We start from the raw sequence: 27,263 nt of genomic DNA, 5'->3' as shown, positions 1-27,263 counted from the left end.
TTTAAAAAATGTCAACATTTGTTCTCATATTTTAGCTTTATCCTTGTTAAATCACAGCTATTCTTTTTTTTTATAGTATTTCAACTTTTCTTGTAGTAATATGACTTTATAATATTTTGACTATATTCCAATATTGTAACTTTTCTCCAACCTAATTTTCAGAAATTGCAACTTTTTTTTGTTAGAATTCTACTTTTTCCCCTTCATATTTAGATTTTTTTTCAATTAAAATTACAACTGTTAAATTTAATTAGTTATATTTTAAATTAAAGTTAAAATTTCCAAATATTTTGGCTTTTCTCCCTGCAATGTTTCCCCAAACAAATATTCCACAAATTACTACTTATTTGTTTTCCTCATATTATGATCATATTGATCTTGATTTTTGAAATTTCTGACCTTATTTTTTGTGATTTGTGAACAATTTCCGCAACCTAATTTCCAACAAATTGCAGCTTTTTTGTTTTCCTTTTTCATGATATTTTGACTTGAATTAATTTTAAATTTATTATAAGTAATGTAATATATTCATGCTCCCGTAAAAAGTCTAAAAATATTAGAAACGTTACAACAATAATACATTGGTTAAATTAGTCCCAAGGAAGTTAGCATTATGCTTATTTGTATTGGCTCTTAATGTGCTGTGTACCTAATGAAGTGGCTGCTTCATGTCAGTTGTAATGACGCCGCGAGGCCTGTAGGTAGCGTCGTGCCTCAAACCAACGGCCTGACCCGCTAATCCTGGGATTAGTCCACCTTAATCTGTGTAGTTGTGGTCGTTACTGGCTGCTTATTTTCAAACGAAGGGACACTTTTCAACGCGGCGAACGTTCGAAAACCGCTTTGCCATCTGGATGACGTCGCTTTCAGCCCGTGGTGGGAACGCTGGGAAGTGAAGCGTGCGGGTCCGGTCCACCTGGTCCCTTGCGGACCAGCAGTGAATCCACCAAAGCGGATCAGTTCCCGCACGTTTGGGGCCTCATGATTATGGTTGCAGGCAAAGAACCAGACTTGGACTGCTGAAGGTTCTAGTCCTGCTTTTGGATCTTCTGGGGGCCCTTCAAGGACCATGAGCCACGCAGGTGACATCCAGGTAGGACTATTGTTTTTTTCGACTATTGTTTTTTTTTTTTTACACTGAAATAATTAAAGGAATGCACAAATGATAAAAAAACATGCAGAATAGTCTGTATAATATTGTTTGGAAAAGATGCTTCTAGACTAAATAAATGGGCACCATTTTGATGCAGTGAAGGAAATGTGAAGGAATTTTTACTTTCCTGTCATTTCAAGGCAGCGGAGCAACAAATTCTAAATGAGTCTAAAACAGGCCACACATCAGTCAAAGATACAAAATATGTCCCCAGAATTGAGGGCCTTTTCTTTTTTGCTATTGAAGGTAGTTTTTGTGTGTGTGTGTGTGGGGGGGGGGTGATCCTACAGGCTTTAGGTAAGATCCTCTCACTCAGCCCTGACTGATTAGCAAGAGACGTTTCTCACAAACGCGCCAATGAACAAAAAGATGTGTGAAGGTGACTGATTCCGAACAGAAAAGTTTTCTATTTTTGATACACGGCTCGCTCCTCCCCCTCCAAAACCCCCCCGACTCGCTTGGTGATGATGTGGCACTTAGATTTTTGTATCAACAGTTGCAATAAAAGTGGCACGTCTCCATGCAGGCTTGACCGTCAGAGCCAGCGCTAATGTAACGAAAGAAAACGATTGCATCTGGCAGCAGCTATGGTGCCTTCAGGGACCGCCGTACAAAGTGCCAAGTCTCAATGTTGGAGGAAAAAAAGTGCATAATAAGGACATAAACATGTAAACAAAAATCTACAAAGTATTGGCCTTGTGGGTGATGAAGATGGGTTTTCTGCGTGAAAAAGATGATTAATACATTTGTAGTAAATGAAGTGGCATTAGGAGATCAGAATTAGTGATTGATTGTCATTACATAACTCTTTGAAGAATTTCTAATGTAATTACATTTTTTTCCTGATTTTTTTTCTTCAAAAACATATTTATTTTAAAAGGAATAAAAAAACAAATATATTTTTTTCTTCAAAAATTAAAATATATGGTGTATATTTTTTTAAAAAAGTAGAAAAACCTGAAAATGTGCAAGGTTATGAATGCTGAATCACAAACGTGCAGGGATCCTGTACTTCATTATAAATAATCTATTCTACATGAATTCTAAATACATTTTAATTCAATTAAGGAAGTCATGAGCACATGTATTAAGAATGACATTATTTTGAAGTAAAAGAAAGTAAAACCTAAGTATATTTTCTTCAAAAATGATTTACTTTAAATTAAAAAAAATCCGCAATTTTCAAAGGAAAAAAACATTTGTTCATTTATTAACAAAAAAAAAAATTTTTTAGGAACCGGCAAATTTGCAAAGCCAGGAATGCTAGATCACAACTATGCAGGGATCCACTTTATGAATACATTATTTGAAATGTACAATTTTTGTAAATTAATAGGATTATAAGCACAGACTAAAGTAAAAAAAAAAAAAATATATATATATATATTTTTGCTTCAAAAATTATTTACTAAAAAAAACACAAATCCACATTTTTGAAGAAAAAAAATAATTATAAGATCATGTAATAATTAGAGGTTCCCATTCATTATTGAAAGTAAAAGAGGGTTTGGGCCGCCATGAGCTGGCCAACAAATCCTCTCACGACACTTCCTCCTATCAGGCTTACGTAACAACAAGCGCTAGCCATCGAGTTAAAAGCCCGAGCTGTCCTAAGGCGTCAGAGAGTGAGGTTGACCAGCGTCCTTTCTCCTCCATCCACGCTGGCTGGCATCCGTCATGCATGCAGTTTTCTACCGAAGCGCTAGAGGGCAATGTTTTCCTGAGCGTAAGCAACCACTGTACAGTATCAAAGTATCCTTCAGTTTTTGGACTTGGGTGGAAAACCGTGCAGTGGGAATAGGAGGACTGACTGAGCAGTTTGGTCTTGAAGTGACACATGTTCCTGCAAAGATCTGGAAAAACCAATTAAGGCGGAGTTGGTAATCCTCCGACATGCTGGAGCCGCTAATAGCAGCACGTGTCCTGCCTGCCGTACACACGGGACGCTTTGTTGTCATGGTTACACAATTCCCCACACGCACCACTGCGGGCCCTTGCAGGTGGCCGGCGGGATACATCGTGGCGGCACTCTCCCAGCAGGCGTCAGGTCCTAACCGGAGACGCTCCCGGAAAATGAATTCCCATGGCCCCGCCCTCCATCGCAGTCAGTCGCTGGCGAGCGGCCTGGAGAAGTCCTCGCCCACGTGGACCAAGGCGCCCCACTCCCGCAGCAGCAGCACCCTGTCCTCGCGGCACTCCCGACAGGTCACGTGGCTACGCCCAAGACCTCGGAACGTCGCTTCCGGCAGCAAAATCAATGGGGTTCTTCCTCCTCACAGGTGACCAAAGACTGGGAAGTGATCGATGACGTCCACGCGGACGTGGCCGCTGCTGGAGAACATCCCCGAGAGGCGACCACACCTGGAATATGTGAAGGTTATCTGCTCAAGAGGAGGAAGTGGCCGCTTAAAGGATGGCACAAGGTGACGCAATAAATATCTCCTTCTTTTTGTGCTTTTACAAAATTAACGTTTTTGTCATCATCAGCGCTACTTTGTCCTGGAGGGAGGTATCTTGAGGTACTGCAGAAGTCAACAAGATGTAAGTGGCTTCAATTGCTAACATGAGCTCATCTGATGATGCTAATGTGCGATTTTAACATGCAATGCTATTGTGAAGCTAACAGGCTGTGCCAATGTGACGCTAACATGTACATTTCAGTTTTAAAGGCCACCAGTTTTTTTTGAATATCTTTTCTAACTTCCTTAAGCTAAAGATGATACTATAACAGACATTAACAGTGTGATGCTAACAGGTGATGCTAACATGCGATTTGAAATTGCAATCTCAACATGTGATGCTAACATACAATGTTAACATGTGATGCTAACATACAATGTTATCATGAGATATTAACATGAGATGCTAACACATGAATTCAATTGTTATGGTATCAGCTGACACTAACGTGACATCTACATGTAACTTACATGTGATGCTAACATACAGTGTTAACATGTGATGCTAACATACAATGCTAACACGTGAATTCAATTGTTAGCAGCTGAAACTAACGTGACATTTACATGTAACTTACATGTGATCCTAACATACGTTGTTAACATGTGAAGCTAACATAGGATGTTAACGTGTGATGCTAACATAGGATGTTAACATGTGAAGCTAACATAGGATGTTAACGTGTGATGCTAACATAGGATGTTAACGTGTGATGCTAACATAGGATGTTAACGTGTGATGCTAACATAGGATGTTAACGAGTGATGCTAACATAGGATGTTAACGTGTGATGCTAACATAGGATGTTAACGTGTGAAGCTAACATAGGATGTTAACGTGTGATGCTAACATAGGATGTTAACGTGTGATGCTAACATAGGATGTTAACGTGTGATGCTAACATAGGATGTTAACGTGTGATGCTAACATAGGATGTTAACGAGTGCTGCTAACATACGATGTTAACGTGTGATGCTAACATACGATGTTAACGTGTGATGCTAACATACGATGTTAACGTGTGATGCTAACATACGATGTTAACGTGTGATGCTAACATACGATGTTAACGTGTGATGCTAACATACGATGTTAACGTGTGATGCGAACATACGATGTTAACGTGTGATGCTAACATACGATGTTGACGTGTGATGCTAACATACGATGTTGACGTGTGAAGCTAACATACGATGTTGACGAGTGATGCTAACATACGATGTTGACGAGTGATGCTAACATACGACGTTGACGAGTGATGCTAACATACGACGTTGACGAGTGATGCTAACATACGACGTTGACGAGTGATGCTAACATACGACGTTGACGAGTGATGCTAACATACGACGTTGACGTGTGATGCTAACATACGACGTTGACGTGTGACGCTAACATACGACGTTGACGTGTGACGCTAACACACGACGTTGACGTGTGACGCTAACACACGACGTTGACGTGTGACGCTAACACACGACGTTGACGTGTGACGCTAACACACGACGTTGACGTGTGACGCTAACACACGATGTTGACGTGTGACGCTAACACACGACGTTGACGTGTGACGCTAACACACGACGTTGACGTGTGACGCTAACACACGACGTTGACGTGTGACGCTAACACACGACGTTGACGTGTGACATTTACATGTAACTTACATGCGATGCTAACCGGTGATGCTAACCGCATGCGATTTTAACTGTCAAACCTAACATGCAATGTTAAAATGTGGTGCTAGCAGGTGAAACAAACGGGTGACGCTAATGTGCAACTCCGATGTGATGCACTACTGTAACGCTAACATGTGATGCTAACAGGTATCCATAGGAAGGGTGCAGGGTTCTCTGGACATCGGCAATGCCGTCATGTCCGTCAACAAGAAGTCCAACCGTATAGACTTGGACACGGGGGACATCCTGTACCACATGAAGGTAAAGGTCAGGCCGCGCCCCCAGAAACGAGAAGAGGCGTGCGATGTTGAAAGCGAGCGTTTTTCCCGTGCAGGCCAAGACCCACGAGCTCTTCTACATTTGGGTGACCAAACTGCGAGCTCATCGCTCGTACAGGAAGAGCGAGGCGGCCGTCCTTCTTAACGGACACCAGGTGACCCTGTCAGCGGACGCCAGCCAGCCCAACGAGCTCCTCCTCCTGCCCATACAGAGCTCTGTGGGTGTGGCCGCCGCAGCCCCGCCCTCCGCCAACAACAAGGTGTCGGCGTGGCTGCGGCAGAGTCACCCACCTGACACCTGTGCCCAAGGTAAGTCCTCCATACTTCATACAAAGTCGATGACATTTCAATTACACGTCAACCATTTTCTTTCTTCCAGAGCTCAACCGCTGCCATTTGGACCTTTCAGAACTCAACCGTCTCATCCAGAGGCTCCAGCAGCTGGAGGCGGGGCAAGCCTTCACCAACGGGGAGCTCCAGCGAATCATCAGCGTCCAGGTGTCACTGCGGGGGAGGGGCGGAACTTCACCTCACGTTGCCTCCGTCGGACTCGCGGTCACGCCGTCACGTGATGTGTCTTGTTTCCAGAACCTTTCCCTGGAGAAGCCAAAGAAGCCGAAGTCGGGAAGGCCGTGGGGTCACTCTCGTACCCTGTCCCGAGTGGAGGCGCTGGGGATGGTGAGAGGTCACGTGACGCTGTCACGCCTTCACTTTTCACTTCCTGTACCATACATACAGTACATATATTGAGTGTAGTACGGTTTGTGTAGCAAATACATGGAGTGTAATATTCCTTTATTGTGGTATTCATAGCGGTGTATACTTTGAGAAACTAACAGTGCCTGTATTGTATACACTTAGTACAGTATTTGTGTAGTGGTGTATACAATGAATGAAATATTTACTATCAATGTGTGTATTGTCTACGTTGAGTGCCGTATTTTTTACAGTGTAGTATTTGGAAGCTAACTATTGAGTGTAGTGTTCATGTGGTAGTATATACAGTGCATGGTCTGAAGTATTTTTGTCATAGTTTATGCATTGAATGTAGTATTTGGAAGCTAGCAGTGTGTGTAATATCGGTGTAGTAGTACTGTATCTCGATTGAGTATAGTATTTGGAAGCTAACGGTGCCCGTCTTTGTTGAAAAGCCCGTACGCAGGATGACGATGTCGGTGAGTCTCGAGCGTGGAGTCTCGTGTTTGTGTTGTGATCGTTTTCTCTTCACCAATCAGCGAGGTGCACTGTTTAGCCCCGCCCCTTTAGGGACCCTTGCAGTATTGTGGTGTACGAGAGCAGGGGAGTGTTTTTTGTGGGTTTTGCTGGACCGGTGTCCTTGTCCTTGTCGTCCCCCCCACAGCTGTCCTCCAGCCCTCTGAGCAACTCATCCCACTTTGGCGCCTCCGTCCCCTCCATCCCCGACTACGTCTACTCCCAACTGTCCCCGCCCGCATCCACGTCGGCCGAGGGCAAGAAGATCCAGCAGGACATCTGCGCCGTGTCGCTACGAGGTCACAGGGCATTTTTGTGAGGACAGGTAGTTGTCTTTAAGACGGAGACAATAAAGGTTTTGTCTTCTTCTCCCTTTCAGTCCTGACCTCCCTCCAGTCTGTCCACCACACCCTGTGCCAAGAGAGTCTCAAGCTGCATGACCTTTGGGAGACCAACAACTTCTGCCACGCCCAGGAGGTGCGACACTTTATTCATCTAGCTACCTCTTCTGGAATCCATGCGATGCTAACATGTGATGCTAACATGCAATGGTAATGCGACGCTAATGTGACGATAACAGGTGATGCTAATGCGAACCCAACATGTGACATAGCAGGTTAATGCTAACATGTGATGCCATTGGATGCTAACATGAGGTGCTGCTAATATGATGCTAACATGTGATGTGCTAACAGGTGATGCTAAAAGGTGATGCTAATGCGAACCTAACATGTGACATAGCAGGTTAATGCTAACATGTGATGCCATGGGATGCTAACATGATGTGCTGCTAATATGATGCTAACATGTGATATGCTAACAGGGGATGCTAATGTGAACCTAACATGTCACGTGTTAGGTTAGCAGGTTAATGCTAACATGGGATGCTAACATGATGTGCTGCTAATATGATGCTAACATGTGATATGCTAACAGGTGATGCTAATGCGAACATGTGACACAACAGGTTAATGCTAACATGGGATGCTAACATGCGGTGCTGCTAATATGATGCTAACATGTGATATGCTAAGAGGTGACTCTAATGTGATGCTAACATGCGAGGCTGCAAACGCGATGCTAAAATGTGTGACACCGACATGACACTAATGTGATGCGAACATTTGATGCTAATAGGTGACGCTAGCATATAATGGTAGTTGCTGATGCTAACATGCCATTCCATTGTGAGGCTATCAAGTGATGCGATGTTAGCATATGAGTTATCGCCATCTGACATTCGCTTCTTCTTCCTGTAGGTGGCGGTAGGGAGGTGTCCGTCCCACACGCCCGCCTCAGAAGCCGAGTCGGCCGCAGAGTATTTTGACGCCAGTGACGACATCCTGTTTGGGAGCTCCTCTGAGGTGTCAGATGAATCTGGACTGAGCGATGGAAGCACATCCAACTCGGAGCCTGAAGAAGGACACGGTGTGTGTGTGTGTGTGTGTGTGTGTGTGTGTGCGCACGTGAGCGGAATAGAATATAACTTTATTGTCACTGTTGAAAATCAGTTAGAAAAATACCAAGCAACATGTGGAACACGTTAGCTTACACGCTAATATAGTACATGCAAAACAATACTATTTTTATCCCCACAGCATCGGCCACTCGGAAGTACCGAGCCAGCCTTTCCAGGACTCCTCACAGCGTTCCTCCCAAGAGCAGCGGACGTCGAACGACACTTCCTGCTCCGTGTCCGGACAACAGTCACGTGGGCCTCATGGCCATCCTCTACAACAACATCGGTACGCACCTTCTGGACACTGGTCCCAGAAACGGGACGCGTTGTGTTAACGTGACGACTGTGGTCGCTGGTGCAGGCAAAGACCTGGCCCGCGTGTCCATGCCGGCCGCCCTCAACGAGCCCGTCAACCTGCTGCAGCGACTGTGCGAGGAGCTGGAGTACAGCCAGCTGCTGGACACCGCCAACCACACCGCGGACCCGTTCCAGAGGATGGTACGCACGTGTTTAGCACGTGGTCCGTCAGCGTGGCTCATGTTCTGGTCTGATGTCGCTCTCTCAGGTCTACATCGCCGCCTTCGCTATCTCGGGTTACTCCACCGCCACCTTCCGGAACCGCTACAAGCCCTTCAACCCGGTCCTGGGGGAGACCTACGAGTGTGTGCGGGAGGACCGCGCTTTTCGTTTCATCAGCGAACAGGTCCACCAAGAAAACCCAGATAGAACCTTAAATGGACCACCTTAAGTGTTGGGACCTGTTCCGAGTCCACAAAGTTCTGCTGATGTAACTGTCGTCTTTTTGTGTTTTTCAGGTGTGTCACCATCCTCCCATCTCGGCCTGCCATGCGGACTCTGAGAACTTCTCCTTCTGGCAAGGTGACACTTGAGGAACTCGGACCAGAACCTGGCCTTCAGCTCACCGTTTGTCCTCTTTCCGTCTCCACAGACCAGCGATGGAAGAACAAATTCTGGGGCAAGTCGCTGGAGATCGTGCCCACCGGGATGGTGAACGTGACGCTGCCGAGGTAACGTCGGTGTGACGACACTCCCCGGTGGAATGTCCCCTGAGGTGTTGCTGGTGTCCCGTCCAGGTACGGAGACCACTACGAGTGGAACAAAGTGGTGACCTGCATCCATAACGTGCTGAGTCAGCAGCGCTACCTGGAACATTACGGGGAAGTCACCATCCGCAACCTGAAGAGCAACGTGTGCACCTGCAAGATCACCTTCGTCAAGGTGAGCCGTGTCAGGTTATCGACCCCTGCTCCTCCAAAAACCGGTCGTCATTTGTTTTGGTCTTGCAGTCTCGCTACTGGGGCTCAGAAGCCAACAAGAACGAGGTCCAGGGCACGGTCCTGGACCAGAGCGGCAGCGTCATTCACCGCTTCGGAGGTCTGTGGCATGAAGGCATCTTCTGTGACACGCTGCCCAGCCCCAAATGTGTCTGGAAACCAAGTGAGACTTTTCTGGAAGTTTCTCCGTCTCCGTCCTTTCTTCTCTTCCTCACCGACACGTCCGTCTTCTCTCCCTCCCGTCAGATCCGCAACCCAAAGACCACCTGCTGTACTACGGCCTTTCCACCTTCGCCATGGAGCTCAACGAGCTCACGGAGGACCTCAAGCCTCTGCTGCCCCCTACGGACAGCAGGCTGCGCCCGGACCAAAGGTGACCGGGGACAGGAAGTTAGAGACTAAAACAAACAGGAAGTTACAAAGCAAACAGAAAGTTGCCCACAAACATGAACAGGAAGTTACAAACAACAATAATCAGGGAGTTGCCCATTGACACAACAGGAAGTTGCAGACAAACAAACAGGAAGTTAGAAACTGAAACAAGTAGCGAGGCACAAACCTCAACAAACAGGAAGTTACAGTGCACGCGGCATGTTGCCTTCAGACACAGACAGGAAGTACGTATGAGACAAACAGAAAATTACAAACAGACACACAGGAAGTTCCAAAAATTAAAGGGCCGGTAGCAAAAAAAAACCCAAACAGGAAGTTAGAAACTGTAACGAGCAGGAACTTTGAAACAAAAACAAACGGGAACAGGAAGTTTACAACAACAAAAAAACAGGAAGTGACAAACGTTAAGCCAGACAACAATTAACAGTTAGTTACAAACCAAACAGGAAGTGTCCATAAATTATTTAAACTACAAATTACAACCACAAAGTAAAATGACGTTGCAAACTAACACAAACCGGAAGTACCAAAGTAAAACAGGAAGTTGCAAACTGACAAAGAAATGGTCATCTTCTTGTTTGCCAGGATGCTGGAGGAAGGACGAGTGGAGGAGACGGACTTAAAGAAAGACGAGATTGAGGAACTGCAGAGGGAGAGGAGGAAAGAGCTCTGCAAAAAAGGGGAGGAGCATGTCCCGTCTTTCTTCAGGTAAGTCCGCCTCTCCGAGCAAAACCAAAAACCATTATCCGTTCTTAGAATGATTCTCGAAACGCAGCATTTGTGTCCTCTGATGCTCAGAAAAGCCAAAGATTCTTGCGGCCGTGACGTCTGGTTGACCAACGGAACCTACTGGAAGCTCCGAAAGGATCCAGGCTTTGCCAACATGGCCTGTGTGACTCTGTGGTGACGCAAGCAGTCCTGGTGGTGGTGGTGGGGGGGGGGCATGTGTGATCCGCCATGGAGATGAGCGGAGACGGTGCTGCCGATGCACACAGGACTGGACTCGTATTAGAAATGCATCTTCTCTACCCGAATATGACGCTTAACCTCTAGAAGGACACTCAATTTCATTTTAAGATGACATGAAAGGACATTTTTGACAAATCTTTATTTGAATAGAAAAAAAAACAACAGTACAATACTCACTTGCGCCACCTTAAATAAATAACACTTTTTTTCTCTCAAAAATCTCATTTCATAAATTGCAATGACTGAGAGGATTTATTGCTCGTTTTATCATGTGACATCCTGTACACGCCCCCCCCTTGTCATGCTTGAAAATAAGTGCAGGAATTCGTCCAGCAGGGGGCAGCCCTGAGGCGCCAAACGCCTGCACTGGGAATGAGCAGCACGTGACCGCAGTAAACTGCTATGATTGTCGTAATTATCCTGGCGGGAATCCACTTCTAATTGCACTTTAAACTATGACAAGTGCAATCCAATATCTTCAGCGCAAATGTTAAGACATTTTTTTTTTTCAAATTTCTGCTTCTACCAGAGTGCTCTTTGTAAGGCAAACAGTCGTAGTTCCAATCCGAGCCGTTAGGGGGCGACCTCGTAGCACACGATGCTGACTATGCTAATGTTAGCATGTCGCCCACCTGTCAAGTGTTGTCTGGGGTCGTTAAGGGAGACGCCTCACTGGCGGCCTCTGTCAGGTTGCGACTGTCACGACCCCTATTGTGTCTGCGTGGTCACCCCCCCCCCCCACCCCCCACTTCCTGGTCACGGCGTCTGTTTAGCTTCCAGGTGTGTGTGAATGACCCACTTTTCTTGGCGACCGCAGAAGAAGAAGAAACGCGAGGCCTCCTAATGCAAAGCTCGCTTCTTCAACGGGCCTCAAACGCACCACTTGCTGGTGGAAACACTCGAGGAAGATCAGAATTTACCAAACATTTCCCTTATTTTGTAACGCAAATGTTGACAGGAAGCGTCCACAAGTCCCGTTACTATGGTAACCGCCACCAACTGTTAATTTTGGCGTGTTTTAAGGATCTAACTTCTTTTTATACTTGCACTTTTCCCTTCATTTGAACGACAACATTTACCACGCGCTTGGTCATGTAGGCTGCAGTGCTGCGCGTCGCCAGCAGAGGGAGCCAAATCAGCTGCTCCACTTTGCAGTGTGACTGTTTCAGAGGAAATGACGAGTGCAAAAAGGTGAGAAAAGAGAGGGAGTTTGACAGCGACAGAAGAAGAGAAAGCCCTGAAGGCGTCACGTCAAGATATGCAGATGTTTTTTTTTTTTGTTTTTTTTTTAAAACAATCCAGATGTTTCCGAGGTGACGGTCACAGGTGTGTGATGCGTCCATTTGGCTGCGGGGCACGTCGCATCCGCTTCGCGGCCTGCTGTGACGTTGGCCTTCAAACGTCCTCCCGAGCGCCATCACTCAATTTTAAGATGGCCGCCGCAAATGTTCCCGTCAAGATGTGAGGGAGGGAAGGAGGGGTGGACAAGGGCGGGTGGGGGGGGTGGGGTTCAGTGGGTGTAAAAGCCAAAGTAGTCGCTGTCCTTGTTGCACACTTCCGCAGCGCGCGGCGGAGAGTTCTCGCCGCGGGGGGCGTAGGGCGACACCCTCCTCTTCTTCACCTCGCCCTCAAACAGCGGTGACTCTGCCGAGTCAGCTGACTTCACCGAGGGCGGCTCCAGCCAGAGCTCCTCCCCCGTCTCCTTGGCCTTGTCGGCCAGCGTGAGGGGCTCCAGGAGTGGGGCGGCGTGCAGCCTGGCGTTGGCGGGCGATGACGTGAGCGGTCTGAACCAAGCCAGGCTGGGGGTGGGTTTGCTCGGGTGGGTCAGGTACTGAGCCGGGGGCCGGGTGGCGGTCCAGCCGGCCGTGGTGGCTGCCGACACGCTGGTGGAGGCGAACGGGTGCTCGGGGTAGTAGCTGAGGGTGGGGTGAGGCGGGGTCTGCAAGGGGAAGGGCTTGTAGAGGCCGTTTCCGGAGAAGTCGCTCTCGAAGGACGACGGGAAGTCCAGGCGGTTGGGGGCCACGGCCTGCTGGGACGGCAGGTACCAGTGGGGCCCGGGGCTGGAGGGGGCGTCTTTGTGCTGCTGGGGCTCCCGGCTGTAGAAGCGACTCTGGGGCAGCGGGCTGATGTAGGGCGCCTCCGTGAGGTAGCCCGGAGGGTAGCAGCCCCCCGGCAGCAGCGGCTGGCTGTCCGTGGGGGAGGGGGTGAGGCGGTCGGGGTCGGGGGGCGCGTACAAACTAGCGGGAGGAGGGATGGGGGAGAAAGAAAAGGTGTTACTTCCTGCCCGAAACCTCAAAGCATCTTTCAACTATCACACCACCGAATGTATATTCCTTTTACTGCGTGTACTTTCTTACGTAGTATGTTGTACTACCAATACTGTATACTTCAGGTGGCAGTAATACGACATAAATACGGGATTATTCCAGCAATATATCATCGGTTACAGCATCTGGGCTGTTTGACTGCACTGAAAACTAAAGACGTACCGTAGCTTTAAGACAAAGCGTGTTGCTTTCACGGTCAAACTTACGTGTCGTAGCTGTCTCGGAAGCCTTTGGCGAAGGGGTTGTGGTCTATTTTTAACTGCGTGATCTGAAACGAGAGAATACGCTTTCATAGTGAAGAAGATGAAGACAACCCGGTCATGGTCTCCGTGATCAACGCACGTCGGCGTTCTGGTAGGCGGTGACGGCGATGAACTGGGTCTCAGGGAAGATGAAGGTCTGGGATTTGGACGGCTGGAAGGCGTCCTCGGAACCGTCCTCTTTGGCCTCCACGATGTGCAGGCGGGGCTGGTACTTGTGGAGGGACTGAAGGACGATCATCTGCGGCACAACAACCACGACGCTCTTTCATTGGCCGACATTATTATATGACATTATTCCGCATATTATTCCACATGCAGATGGCTTTATTCCATGGACTGCATTTTTTCACGTCTACTCTATTTCTCACTTTATTATCAGAAATGTATTTTATTCTCCTATTCTCACAACTTTTTTTTTGGTAAATGTATTACTTTTCTCTCAAAATTAGAACTCTTGTAAAACTTTATTCCTCATAGCAGGCATTTTTGTCTGGTAAATTTACGATTTATTCCTCGTAAATTACGGCTTTATTCTCATAGATTTACTACTTTTTTTCTTTCATAAATTTACAGCAATTTCTCGTAAATTTCTGACTTTATTCTCTAAGATTAACTTTTTTTCTCATAATTGTTATTTTTTTTTCTTCTAAATTTATGCCTTTATTCTGAAAATCTGAGATGATTGACCTTTGGCCTTGAGCAAAGTAATTTTTTTTTTGTCTTGTACATTTACGACTTTTTCCTCAAATTTCAGATGAGATGATTACATCGTGTGAAAGGGGGGGGGTACCTGTGCTACGTTGTTGGTGCTGCCTTTGTTGTTGGTCAACTTGAGTTTGCTGAAGGACACTTCCTGCCTCATCCAGTGCGCCCCCGTGTTGGGGGAGTCGGGGTGCACGTACGTCCTGTTTCCTGCGGCGTTTTTGACAAAAAACTTACATGAACACGGGATGGTTCCGGCGAGGACCCGGGTGAGGACCCGGGTGAGGACGTACCTGGCATGTTGCCCTCCGCCTTGCCGCACTGCACCCACTTCCCTCCCTGGTAGCGCCAGTGGTGCTGGTCGGCCAGAACCACGTCCACGTAGACGTTGTAGTGGGCGGAAGGATCCAGAGCGCTGATGTTGAAGCTCAGGAAGGGGAACATCCTCCTGGAGGACACCACAGACGCCGTGTTGGCTTATTCGAACGGGTGATGTATGAGCACGTCAAGTGCTTTGGATCACATGATGATGACTCAGCGCGTGTTGACGGTGCGATTTAGCCAAACAAACAAGAAGACGCTCATGCAAATGAAGGCAAGTCTTCCCTGCGGCGCGTTCGGGTCATTTAGTGGTGGAAAAAGCAGTGAGGTGTGTAAAAGGTTGGCGTTGAGGTCAGCTTGTTAAAGTCTGCGTGCACGCTTCGTCGCTCTTGAATGCACCGCAAAGACGAGAGCAACATTTTCCAGCAGGAAGAGGCTTTGGCAAGCGGTGGTGTTGCGTAACCGCACGTTTGTTATTCATGTACGTCTATAATAAATAATAACACTCTTTATTTATTAGTAACACATTTAAATAAATGTTATGTATAATCACTTTAAATTGTTTTTAAAAAATATAATAAATGTATATTAATATTTTTTATATTGACATTGATATAAGTCATGAAATACATTGAAATCATGCATCAAATGAAAACGTGCACTTCAATAAACTACTACAAATAATTTGCCATAAATAATACTATTTATTACTTCTTAAAAATACAAGTCAATGTCAATAAATGTAATCATTATAAGTATACCATATTCCAATTATTTTTTTACAAATTACAATAAAACTAACTACATATGATGAGTATTATTTTTACATTTCAATTAAAATAATTATTCAATTAGATAAACAAAAACACCCTTCAATAGATAAAATTGTAAATATTAAAACTAATAAAAGCATCAATAGTTTGTAGTTTGTGGGGGTTAATATATCATAATATATCATATTAATATAATTGATTAATTACTGATAATGAGTTATTGTATTGTCAATAAATGGAACAATTTCTAACAATGTGAAATAATTATTAAAATTATTCTATGTTATAATTATTCTGTTGACAATGCATGTAAATGTTTTTAATTAAAATTTGTGTTATTTAAATTAAATTTGGCAAACACTACAAGAAAATACTAAATATAAAAAATATTAATGAATCAACATATATAAGCTTTAAGTATTAAGACCACTCCTGTACATTATTTTTGACATTGAAAAAATATTACAACCCCGGATTTTATTGACAAATCAAGACTATACAGCAATGTTAGTGAATGCAATCATTGCATACTAATCAAGACGCCTTGAAAAGATGCCCCCTAGTGGCTGTGAACGGTATCGGTGTCGTGATGACATCAGAGCGACGTTGGAATCGACTCACATTTTTAATGACTTCAGACTCGACGGTATCATCATAGACTCGGACTTGTGTTGACTTGGAAATACTTTTTATTTAGATAGATTTTTAGAGAGTGTGTTGAGTAAAACGGTGTCCCCCGTTCACCGTCATCGTTACGGTGCCATTTTCAGCAAGACTGTCGGTTTTCCCACAGGATCTGCCTCCTTAAATGCATCGCATATGTTAACGTCCAATCAGGATTAAGAAAAAGCAACGGGGGGTGTGGTTTACGTTCCCACCAGGGGAAAGTGGCGGCGATTAACACCCGCATGCGCATGCGTCAACATGCTACTTTATTGTACATTAGCGAATTACAGGCTCAATAAGAAAAACTCCCGAATTGCTGTGTCCTAAACATGCAGTAGGACAATAACAGACGGAGAAGCGAGAACTTTGTTCGGCGCCTGAAGTTGCCCAAAGAACGGTAAGTTCCGAGCTAATGCTTTAGCTAACTCTCGTCTCAACTAGCTTGTTATCAAACTGTCACACTGCTATTGAACAGGAAGTTAGTGGCTAACGGCGGCAAGTAGCCCGTGTTGTCATTTTTATTATTGACTATTGTGCCTGTTGGGAGATAATTCAAGCTTACTTGCAATAAAGTATGTTGTTCCGGTGCAATGGCGACCTGTGCCTGCTACCTGTACTGCGCATGCGTGTGCAAAACTGCTGTTTTGAGTTGTGACGTTGGCTTACCTGACTACAGTTCTGGCTGGTATTTCGATACATATTCAATACAAATACTACTAATGTGAATGGCATTATAAACGTAAATATTATCTTTTAATTAGATGTCACGTAAAACGTCAATAAAATGACAAAATATGTTTATACGGGGTTATTCTGATGTGATGATTGTCTCACCAAACGTTACACTACTTTATAGTCACCTTTACACTCCTATTACACAATATAGTAGACATAAGAGAAAAGATATAAAAGTCATTTTTTAACATTATTAGAATGCTCTAGACATGAAATAACACCCCTATAGTCACTGCTACACTCCTATCACCCAATTTGGTAGACATAATAAGACAAGGTAAGACACATTCAGCATAGAAAACCTGTTGACAACCTTTTCAATACAGTTTTTAGCATTATTAGAGCCCTCTACGCATGAAGTAACACCCCTATAGACTCCTTTACACTCCTAATACACAATATAGCGTCCTTAATAAGAGAAGATTAGACGCATTAAGCATAGAACACATGTTTACGACTTTCTAAAGACAGTTTTCAGCATTATTAGAGCCCTCTAGACATGAAGTAACACCCCTATAGTCAGTCACCTTTATACTCCTGTTACCCAATATAGTATAGTAAGAGAAAATAAGACTCATAAAAACTGTTTACAATGTTGGAAATACAGTTTTTGAGATTATTAGAGCCCTCTATCCATCAAATAACACCCCTATAGTCACATTTACACTCCTAATACCCAATATAGTAGACGCAGTAAGAGAAAATAAAACGTATAAAACCTGTTTACAATGTTGTAAATACAGTTTTGGACATTATTAGAGTCCTCTAGCCATCAAATAACACCCCTATAGTCACCTTTACACTCCTATTACCCAATATAGTAGACGCAGGAAGAGAAAATAAGACTCATGAAACCTGTTTACAATGTTGTAAATACAGTTTTTGACATTAAAGCCCTCTAGACATCAAATAACACCCCTATAGTCACATTTACACTCTTATTACCCAATATAGTAGACACAGTAAGAGGAAATAAGACGTATAAAACCTCTTTACAATGTTGTAAATACTGTTTTTGACATTATTAGAGCCCTCTAGCCATCAAATAACACCCCTATAGTCACCTTTACACTCCTAATACCCAATATAGTAGACGTAAAAAGAGAAAATAAGACACAATATAGACTTGCACATGTTAGCTTGTTGTTTTTTCCACTTCCTGTTCTGTACAGTACTTCCTGCAGTGGCGGTGGCCGCATCAATGCAACATTACGGGCACCTAGTGACCAGCGTAGAATGCTACTTATCATCACAAAGTTCTCCAACTTCTGCCATGTGTGCTCTTTACTGTCTGGAAGTTGGTGAGAAATGCTTAAAGTAATCGATTCCTGCTTGGACGGCCAAGGGAAATCAAACCTGCGGCTTCCACGCACCCTCTTCCCCTTCCTCCGCCTCCTCCTCTTCCTCTGCGCTACTGACGCTTGACGCTAACGACAAGCGGCGGTTTGTCCGTCAGTGCGGATGCGCCGCAGTCCTCGGAAGTGTGGTGAAGTACGCGGGTGACATTTAGGAACAATAGCGATACAGCAGGTGTGGGGTGGGGGGTCGCTGGGGGTGGGGGGGTCGCTGGGGGTGGGGAGCCGGAACAGGCGAGGAAGTGGACGTTCACCGGGGGAAGAGGACACTTCTGCACCAGCGCACTCGCTGATTCGTGTGGACAGGAGCTCAGGTCGGCTTCTTGTCAGCGCGTGCACACGCATCGCCGTCCGTGACCACACCGTCATGGCCGTCTGCAGCTGGCGCCGCCACCGCACGCGCTCGTTTCGTTTCTCCTCTCTATCGATTCTCGATATTCTACATGCTGCGGTTGTCACACAGCATCCTCGTGATGCTGCGTTCAAGACGGCTCGGAAGTCAGAAGTGGTGTCACATATTAATGACGTTTATTACCTCCGCCAAGCGCATTGCTATTTTGTCTGTTTACGTTCAAAATAAATTGGAAAGTTCTGAGTGGATTTGGTTGAAATTTTCAGGAATTGCTGGAAATTGGATATGGAAGGACGGATTACATTTTGGGGATGATCCAAAATACCAAATTAAAAATGTTTCCCAAATTTCACCCTTTTCCCTAAAAGTCAAAGTTCTCAACTCATCCGGGCCATTTAACATGTTAACATTGCTAGCATGCTAATATTAGCATACTCTAATTTTTTGCTATTTTTGTGAGTCAACACACATACTTATCACTGTCATGATAGGTGTTAGCATGCTAATGTTAGCATTGCTAGCATGCTAATGTTAGCATACTATAATTTTTTGCTATTTTTGTGAGTCAACACACATACTTATCACTGTCATGATAGGTGTTAGCATGCTAATGTTAGCATTGCTAGCATGCTAATGTTAGCATACTATAATTTTTTGCTATTTTTGTGACTCAACACACATACTTATCACTGTCATGATAGGTGTTAGCATGCTAATGTTAGCATTTCTAGCATGCTAACAATGTTATAAGTGGTTGCCTCGTTAGCTAGGAATATGGTGGATACCCCGCACATTTGCGATTCAGCATTCAAAGACCCGCAAATTTACGTGTTTTTGTTTATAAAAATGTTTTTTTTTTTTACCCCCCACCAAATTAGACCAAATTGGGCCAGATAACGCATCTCATAAGTAGGTGATAATGCAGGTATAGCAGTGGTGGGCAAACTGCGACCCGTGGGCCACATCAGGCCCGCCAAGCGTCTTAATCCGGCCAAAATAGTCTGATGCAATCTTGACGCACAAAGTAACCTACGTACCGCACCACGTGGGCATATGAATATCTACAAATATCTTACTAAAAAACACATTTTCTTGCCGCAAAACATGCTGGGTAGCTTGTGGTAGTTTGCTAGATTGCAAAAAAAGTTGAAGAGGTGATGTGGTTAACTTACTGTGTATGTGTTGTGTTTTTGTTTTGTTGCGCCGTGAGCAAGTATGTTGTTCTGCTTAATTAATCCATGATTAATTGATCAATCAAAAACTTTTTGGCTTTGGATTTATCGTTTTCTCATTTCAGCCTCTTGAATGTGATTTATTTTTGGAAAAAAACACATTTTCCTGCCGCAAAGCATGGTGGGTAGCTTGTGGTAGTTTGCTTGACTGCAAAAAAGTCGAGGTGGTGATGTGGTTAACTTACTGTGTACGTGTTGTTTTTTTGTTTTGTAGCGCCGTGAGCAAGTATGTTGTTCTGCTTAATTAATCCATGATTAATCAAAAACTTTTTGGTTTTTCGTTTTCTCATTTCATGTGATTATTTTCGAATATCCCGTGTTTGAGTCATATTGATCTGGTCCATTCCTGGGGGAGGGGTCGGCAACCTGGACCATCAAGACAGCCCTTTATGAATTATTAGTTTGCGTTTTGACGCATTCAAGGTCAGCTCACCGCAGGGATGGCATGCTATAGACGACGCTTATAAGTAAAGACTAGGACCCTAGACATGGATTATTATTTATGATAAGATATGTAAAAACACATAGAGATAATAAATATATTAATTCATGGTTGTGGCCTGTAGCACATTTGACAGCGTAGCAAGAAAATGAACAAAAATAGCCGTCAAAATAACCCAAAAAATGACCTTCAAGTCATAATAATGACAGACAAAAGTTGTAATTGGATTATGTGGAAAAAAGCATAAGGTTGAAATATTAACAGAAATTATTATTTGGAAGTCAGATTAGTTTTAGAATATGCTGGAGTCTATCTTTGGGCGAGAGGCGGGGTACCACCAAATATCACCTCCAAAAAAATTATGAGAAGAAAGTTGAACGAAGAGCAAAAAATTGTACCGCTAGGAACCAAAGTTGACTACCACATTTTTCCCGCGTACGGAACCCCAAAGCGCACATGCAGGCCTTTTCATCAGCGCTTAGCTTCTTAACTTCTACTTGGGTTGCTTTAGAAAACGTAAATATTTTCATATTTTGGTATGCGGACCTAAAAGCCTGAGTCACTTTTATTGCAAATGTTGATCAGAAATTGGAGAAGCGAGCGTGGGGTGGTGGAGATGGGCATCTGAGCTCGCTTCCTGTCATGTGGATGTAAAAATGGCTATTCTTGTGTGCGTTGATATTATCAGCGAGTGTGAAAAAGGAAAAGGCTCGCCGGCCAAGCGGTGGACCGGCGGGGCGAGAGGAAGCGCTCGTTCAGCTATCTGACAGACGCGGCGCGCTCGGCATGCGTTTCTGCGAAGCGGCGCCGGTGCCAGGAAGTGACTGTCAAAACGTGGTCGTACTTCTGCTTTTTTTTTTTTTTGGTGTGTGTTTTTTTGACAAGAAGAAGAAGTGGCCTTCCTAATATCGAAATGCAAGATGTCGTCCCGATCGCATTTGCATGACGACTGACACGTTCGTCTTGTGAGGATGGAAATAGAAAAGTCGCCCACTTGAATTTCCCTCTGAGAAATATGAAACTCCTGTGGGACGACACCTAAAACTATTCAATCTGAACAAGCGGCTGATTGCATAAAGCGCTCATCTTGGGCTCCTGTTTTCTGACTAAATGTCAGGTTCCACGCTCGGGGGAAGACATCTGAAGACGTATTTGAAACACCGGTCCGAGTCCGAGTCCGGCATAACCAAGGAACCTCCTGAGAGCATCTCCCTGCAGCTTCAAAGCTGCTTCACCTTCTGAAGGCTTCTCCCAGGCCCCGCTTATGTTTAAATCAGCACCTTCATCGGAGGACGCCGAGAAGAAGAACAAATGCGATGCTTGAAAAAAAAAAAAAGGAGAACCTGTCAGGTGTTTGCACGCTTCGTGTTCTTCTGGTGCAGAATTGAAGCTGCGGTTTGCGTTATAATAATAATAATAATAAGTCAAATAATAATAAGCAGCTAGTACTGATTTAGAGAAAATGAAATGTGAAACCCGGAAATTAAATGCTGCCACCTTTTTATAAAAAGAAAGTAAAAGAAATCAAATCTCATTTTTGAAAATTATTTTTTTTAAATACTGTAATGAGGAAATTTCATGATATTTTTTTGGAATAATTTTTTCTTTTGTGTTTATTTTTGTAAAATATTTCTAGCACAATTGGTAAAGTATGGATTGTGTTTGAAATAAAATGTCAGTGAGGCCTGACAGCAAAATGAAATCATTTCATATCATATTTAATAAATAGAACCGAAATGTTGATACATACGTTAAGGTTTGGTGATGTTTACTTTTATGAAAGATCTTATATTAGGTGCTAAAGTAATGATTTTTTATAGTTCTCGTCTCTTTTCATATTTTTGCAAGTATAATAAAAACCCTAACGCGTCCTCTGCAATAAAACTTTCCGAGTTAGCGATGAAGGTTTGCTCACCTGCCGTGCTTGGTGATGATCATCTCGGTCTGGAACTTGTGGAACTTGGCCCACAGCGGGTAGTTGTTGAGGAGCGCCTGCGTCTTGCCGCACAGCTGCAGGCCGGGCAGCGGGTACAGGGTGGCCCGCTGGTAGCCCGCCCCGAAGCTCTCCGGGGAGGGCGGGTACGCGTCTTTGCCCACCGCGGGGAAGCCGTCCCCGTAGCCCGGGCCGACGGCCGCGGCGCTCCGCGGCGGCGAGCGCACGCCTCCGTACGGGCAGCCGGCCAGCGTCTGCGCGTAGAAGCGGGCCGGCTGCGCTCCGAAGCCGCCGACCGCCTGCTCCGTGTGGTACTGCAGGGCCAAGGCGTCCTGGGGGCCCGCCGGGACCGGGTCCGGGTAGTAGAACCTCGCGTCCTGGATGCCCATTTTCAGGTCCGCCGGGTCCTTGGCGCCGCGGCCGAGGTGTCCGTTCGCTTCGGGGGTCTTTGCCGGGGTCTGCGCCTCGGTGCCGGTCAACATGCTGAGGTAGAGGTTGCCACCTGTGCCGCCCATTTGCAGCCCCGCCAAAAGTCATAAGGCTCACGTCCGCCGGGAGGGGGGCATCCGGTCCTGCTCTTCCCGAGTGGAACCTCGTTAGAACCTTCCCGGAACCTTCTCGGATCACGTCTCCCTGCCGACTGCTGCTCTCGCGCACCCGTGCGAGCGTGCGATATATACATTTAGCCCGCGCTCTTATTTTGGAGGTGTGTCCGGTGCGACGGCTGCGCGTGATAGGCTGCGTGCGCGCTCTTTGGAGGAGGTCGTCGCGCATCGTGTCAATATTTACATCACCGGTCTTATCATATATATATATATTATTATTATATATATTTCTATATGGGCGCTCTTGTGACGTCACACACCGAAGAGTAGAATGCTTACTTTGGAGCTTCTTATTGAACAAATAAACATCAATAAACCTTTTTTTTACGAGCTTACATTCCACAAACATTTTATTTCAGTAATATACCCGTTTATTGACACTATTTCTACCAAAAATGTATATATTTTTATTGTTGCATCTTACTTTTACATATTGTAGTTCTCCTTAAAACCTCATGAATGTCCAAATGTGTAAACAGGTTGTATGGCGTCTTCCTTTTTAAATCATCTTCATAACTTCTACCCCGTCATATTATGACTTTATTTCCATAACATTTGGACACAATTCCCATCTTATAACGTTTTCCCCAACTAAAGTTTCCAAAAATTATAACTTTTACTTTTTCTCATAATATTCCGACTTTAAAAATTAAGTTTATTCTTGAAAAATCCTGACTTTTTTTTTCTTTTAGAATACAATGTTTTCCTCTTAGACTATGGACTTTATTCTCTTAATCACCACAGGTTTTTTTTCACATTTTTGCCGTTTTTATTGAAATTTTTTCAACCATTTTTACTTTTGTCTCATAGATGTTCTTCTCGTAATTAGGACTTTATACCCGTAATATTTTGACTTTATTCTCGTAACATAACTTTTTTGCAACCTAAGCTTCCAAAAATGACAACTTTTACTTTGTTTCTCATAATATTAATATTAAAAAATTAATTATTTAAGCTTATTCTTGAAAAATCCTGACTTTTTTTTTAGAATACAACTTTTTCCTCTTACAATTTTGACTTTATTCTCATAATCACTACAGTTTTTATTTCAATTTATACTTTTTTCCCCTACTTTTTATACACATAATATTTTGACTTTTATTCTATAACATAACTTTTTATGCAACCAAAGTTTCCAAAAATTACAACTTTGCTTAATTTTTAAGAGCATATTTAAAAAAAAAGTTAAATATTTCAACTTTATGCTACTAAAATGATGTTATGTCTTCATAACATTCATTCATTTTCTATACCGCTTATCCTCACGAGGGTCGTGGGGGTGCTGGAGCCTATCCCAGCTGTCTTGGGGTGAGAGAGGCGGGGTCCACGCTGGACTGGTCCATCATCAAGATGTTTTCCGGCAAAACTGAGACCAGCCTTAATGTTCTTTTTGTCCAGCAGTGGTTTTGGTCTTGGAACTCCGTTTTTCATGAACACTGACCTTAACTGAGGCAAGCGAGGCCTGCGGTTCTTTGGATGTTGTTGTGGGGTCTTTTGTGACCTCTTGGATGAATTGGTCGTTTTGGTTGGCCCGGCCACTCCTGGGAAGGTTCACCACTGTTCCATGTTTTGCTCATTTGTGGATAATGGCTCTCACTGTGTTTGGCTGGAGTCCTAAAGCTTTAGAAATGGCTTTAGAACCTTTTGTCATTTATTCCTAAATTTGGTTTTTGAATTTTCAAGATCTTGGTCTAATGTCTAGCTTTTTGAGGATCTTTTGTTCTACTTCACTTTGAACTCAGGTGTGATATCAGGAAGTGGCAAAGACGTTCCCACACTACCGTATCTCGACTAAACTAAGTGACCCTTGCATTTTTACCTTTTTTCAGTATGTGGGCCCCCGGTGGAAAAGCGTGGACACCCCTGCCTGAGTCCTTCATTCATTTTTTCCTCCTATCGTCTTCCTCACTCATGTTTAAGTCAGCTGTGCCTTTCCGTTGCACGCCCCCCCAAGCCCACCCCCCATGCCCACACAACCACCGCTACCACACGCCACCCCTCCCCGGTCATAAATATCCGTGTCCTGACACGGTGCCGCCGTGGGTGGGCACAGCGTGCCTGACATGAAGTCCGTAAATCAAAGTCAATGGGCCGGCGTCGGTTTCACGGGGGTGCTTGGCGTGCCGTTGATCGTTACGTATTACTCGTAATCAATTCATGAAGCCATCATCACACCCTCAATCTTCTTACTTCATCCAGCCGGGGCCTCCTGCGTTTACAGTCCCAGGAGCGAGGGCGTCCCCGCCGACGGTCACGTCCTCGTTACCCGAACCGCTCCATCTTTTCTGAGTCCAAGCCGCCGTAATTCGTAATTAACGCAGCATATGTTTATCGCGATCCGCAGGTCGAGTGTGAGGACGGCTGGGGGGGGCGGGGGCGCCACCCACAGGGGCTGTGAAAATGTGTAATGAAGTGAGCAAAGAGACTGCAGACATCTTAGGAGATGTACCAAAAAAAAAAAAAAAGCTGAGTTCACACTCGGCGTGTTGGTGAAGTGTAAATGTATTCCTCGGCGGCAACGAGCTGCCGTGCACTTCCTGTTTCTGTAATGAGATGGTAATCTTCCGTCTGTACTGGACCGCTCTGACTCTGAAGCAGCGTGTCTGAAGAGAGGAACTTCTTCTTCTTCTTCTTCAACATTGTGGAGATCCAAAGTGTGTGTTTCATAACCAAACCATTCAAACATCAGGAGCCTATTCGTTTCTGAAATGCTCCTTTTTAGCCAAGTGGCGAGCGTCTTGTTGTCATGTCAACCCCAAGAGGGGGGGTGTAATGCCCTCTGCATTGGCACTACCATAAATGAGTTCTCAAAACTCAAGTTTTACTGACTCACGGACGAAGAGTCAAAAAGACTCGAGGTTCACAAAGAGCCGAGTTTCACTGGCGGGTGGTTCAGAAGTTCCCCTCGTTTTTTCACGTTCTCGAGAATCAAGTGGTGTCCCAATTCCCTTTAAATGGAGGGGTCAGGGGTAAGAGCTGTACGCCCCTAGAAACCTACTGTGGTTGGGGACCACTTGAACGACTCACGGTTACTCAACAAAGATTTGAGTGTCAGTGACTCGCTGTCACTGAAGAAAAGCTCTCGTTTCTGCGACTCACAAGGACTCAAATTTCACTGACTCGTGAGTTAACGAGGACTTGAGTTTCACTGACTCACGAGTACAGCTTGTCGACTCTTTGAGGGGCGACTGGAGAGGATTGAGTACTGATTCACCTCAGTGATGGACTCATGAGAGTCAGTAAGATGATCGTATCGAGTCGCTGAGCATCGATTTAGAGGCGAAACGTCTTCTAAAACAACCCGAGGAGATCAGCGACGAAGGAATTCCACGAGAATAAAATGACCTGTGGGTGAACACTCGTGTGCACGTGGCGTGCACGTACCATCACATGCCTACAGTAGCATACACGCATCACAGTGGTTATACTTTTCCTGTCAACAACTTTGGTCAGCTTCTATCAAGTGTAGTAAGCAAGGACCAATTAAAATAATGTTGCCTAACGAGCTCAAAGCTGGGGGCCTGGATGTTGCAATCATTGGAATGACGCTTCCATTGATTGATTGATTGATTGATTGATTGACCGACCCCAACACACACATACACATGTTCTGAAGCCTTGTGCGGTCGGACAGAAGGTCCCGGTTGTGCTCCAGTTTGAGCGTGCGGTCCCACCAGAAGGTGGCGGGTGCTGGTCCAGATCGGGTAACGCGGTCCAGCGTCGGCGCTGACAACACGTTGCCATCCCGAGGTCTGGCCCGGCAGCACCAGCAGCCCTCTGAGTCACGCGGCTATCAGTCCACAGCGATCTGGATCAATCAGGAGAAATGATTTATTTTTAGCGGGGATGCCCTCTGGCCCCCCGCTACATGCGCCTCGGAGCCCCCCACTAATGAGTGTCAACGCGGAGGGCTGTGGCACTTTGACTGCAGACACCTCGCCTGACAAGCGCAGGGCTTCAGTCAACACCCATCACGCCGACGGACGCCAGCCAAAGTGACAACATGGCCGCTCCCTCATTTGCTCCGCAGCCTTCTTCAAGTTTCATCAAAGACGTTTACCTTCATGGTGTTAATAAAGTTGGCGCAATTTTTGCCAGGGTTCAGTTTTCAATGAAAATGATTGCTGAAAATATGTCTTGGTTTGCGTACACTGTCTTGGTTATCATAGGCTAGACTGGTCTGTTGCCCTGGACTGTATCATTTGGGAGAATCCAGTTCCCAAGCGTGTCTTGATTACAAAAAGTGTTCTCAAAGGGGCTCCATCGCCCCTCTGTGACGTCATCCCCGTCCGACTTCGTAGGTCTTTGCTAACTAACACAAGTCTATTGAGTAAGGCTGCAAAATAACCTGCTGTGGGGTCAAGTTGGTGCTTTGTTTTCTGACGGACCCTTTGGTTCGCCTTCACAATGTCAACAGTGTTACAACTTTATTTTTATTTTTATTTTTATTTTTATTTTTATTTTTATTTTTATTTTTATTTTTATTTTTATTTTTATTTTTATTTTTATTTTTATTTTTATTTTTATTTTTATTTTTATTTTTATTTTTATTTTTATTTTTATTTTTATTTTTATTTTTATTTTCACGCCTATATAGCGTATACGTGCATAGCTAAGCAGCTTTACGTTCTCTATTTTATTCCTTGACTGTCACCTTAA

General features: G+C 44.7%; 2 protein-coding genes across 4 annotated transcripts; one reads left to right on the top strand and one right to left on the bottom strand.

Annotated features, from left to right (window-relative positions):
* Positions 1-800: 800 nt before the first annotated feature.
* Positions 801-12,173, top strand: osbpl7 (oxysterol binding protein-like 7). Of its 3 annotated transcripts, none has more exons than XM_058068431.2 (22): positions 801-1,093; positions 3,154-3,358; positions 3,433-3,576; positions 3,641-3,694; positions 5,440-5,553; positions 5,627-5,879; positions 5,950-6,068; positions 6,159-6,248; positions 6,722-6,745; positions 6,931-7,081; positions 7,162-7,259; positions 8,042-8,210; positions 8,381-8,527; positions 8,603-8,739; positions 8,807-8,944; positions 9,057-9,120; positions 9,191-9,269; positions 9,336-9,480; positions 9,549-9,699; positions 9,783-9,909; positions 10,515-10,637; positions 10,728-12,173. In XM_058068431.2, exons 2-22 carry the CDS (start codon positions 3,227-3,229, stop codon positions 10,834-10,836), a joined length of 2,568 nt encoding a protein of 855 aa, XP_057924414.2. In that variant the 5' UTR covers positions 801-1,093; positions 3,154-3,226; the 3' UTR covers positions 10,837-12,173. The 3 variants fall into 3 exon arrangements, with proteins under 3 accessions (XP_057924414.2, XP_078647405.1, XP_057924415.2); XM_078791279.1 differs by having other exon boundaries at positions 5,440-5,559; positions 5,633-5,879; XM_058068432.2 differs by lacking the exon at positions 6,722-6,745 and having other exon boundaries at positions 802-1,093.
* Positions 10,922-22,638, bottom strand: tbx21 (T-box transcription factor 21). The gene is made up of 6 exons (XM_058068440.2): positions 21,982-22,638; positions 14,484-14,638; positions 14,279-14,400; positions 13,568-13,726; positions 13,432-13,493; positions 10,922-13,135 (listed from the first exon to the last, which is right to left on the bottom strand). Exons 1-6 carry the CDS (start codon positions 22,512-22,514, stop codon positions 12,409-12,411), a joined length of 1,758 nt encoding a protein of 585 aa, XP_057924423.2. The 5' UTR covers positions 22,515-22,638; the 3' UTR covers positions 10,922-12,408.
* Positions 22,639-27,263: the final 4,625 nt, after the last annotated feature.

This window comes from Doryrhamphus excisus, linkage group LG6, assembly GCF_037039965.1.
Source record: "Doryrhamphus excisus strain RoL-2023G ecotype Guam linkage group LG6, RoL_Dexc_Guam_v1.1, whole genome shotgun sequence".
In the NCBI taxonomy this organism is placed as follows: Eukaryota; Metazoa; Chordata; class Actinopteri; order Syngnathiformes; family Syngnathidae; genus Doryrhamphus; species Doryrhamphus excisus.
This window is presented reverse-complemented; position numbering and strand designations above follow the sequence as displayed.

Excerpts from the sequence above, each read along its gene's own strand:
- osbpl7 (XM_058068431.2), top strand. The coding sequence starts at position 3,227 with ATGAATTCCCATGGCCCCGCCCTCCATCGCAGTCAGTCGCTGGCGAGC. Across the intron at positions 5,554-5,626 it reads ACATCCTGTACCACATGAAG|GCCAAGACCCACGAGCTCTT; the intron begins GTAAAGGTCAGG and ends TTTCCCGTGCAG. Across the intron at positions 7,082-7,161 it reads CTGCGCCGTGTCGCTACGAG|TCCTGACCTCCCTCCAGTCT; the intron begins GTCACAGGGCAT and ends TCTCCCTTTCAG.
- tbx21 (XM_058068440.2), bottom strand. The coding sequence starts at position 22,514 with ATGGGCGGCACAGGTGGCAACCTCTACCTCAGCATGTTGACCGGCACC. Across the intron at positions 13,494-13,567 it reads CCGCCTACCAGAACGCCGAC|ATCACGCAGTTAAAAATAGA; the intron begins GTGCGTTGATCA and ends CTCTCGTTTCAG. Across the intron at positions 13,136-13,431 it reads TTCCGAGACAGCTACGACAC|TTTGTACGCGCCCCCCGACC; the intron begins GTAAGTTTGACC and ends TCCTCCCGCTAG.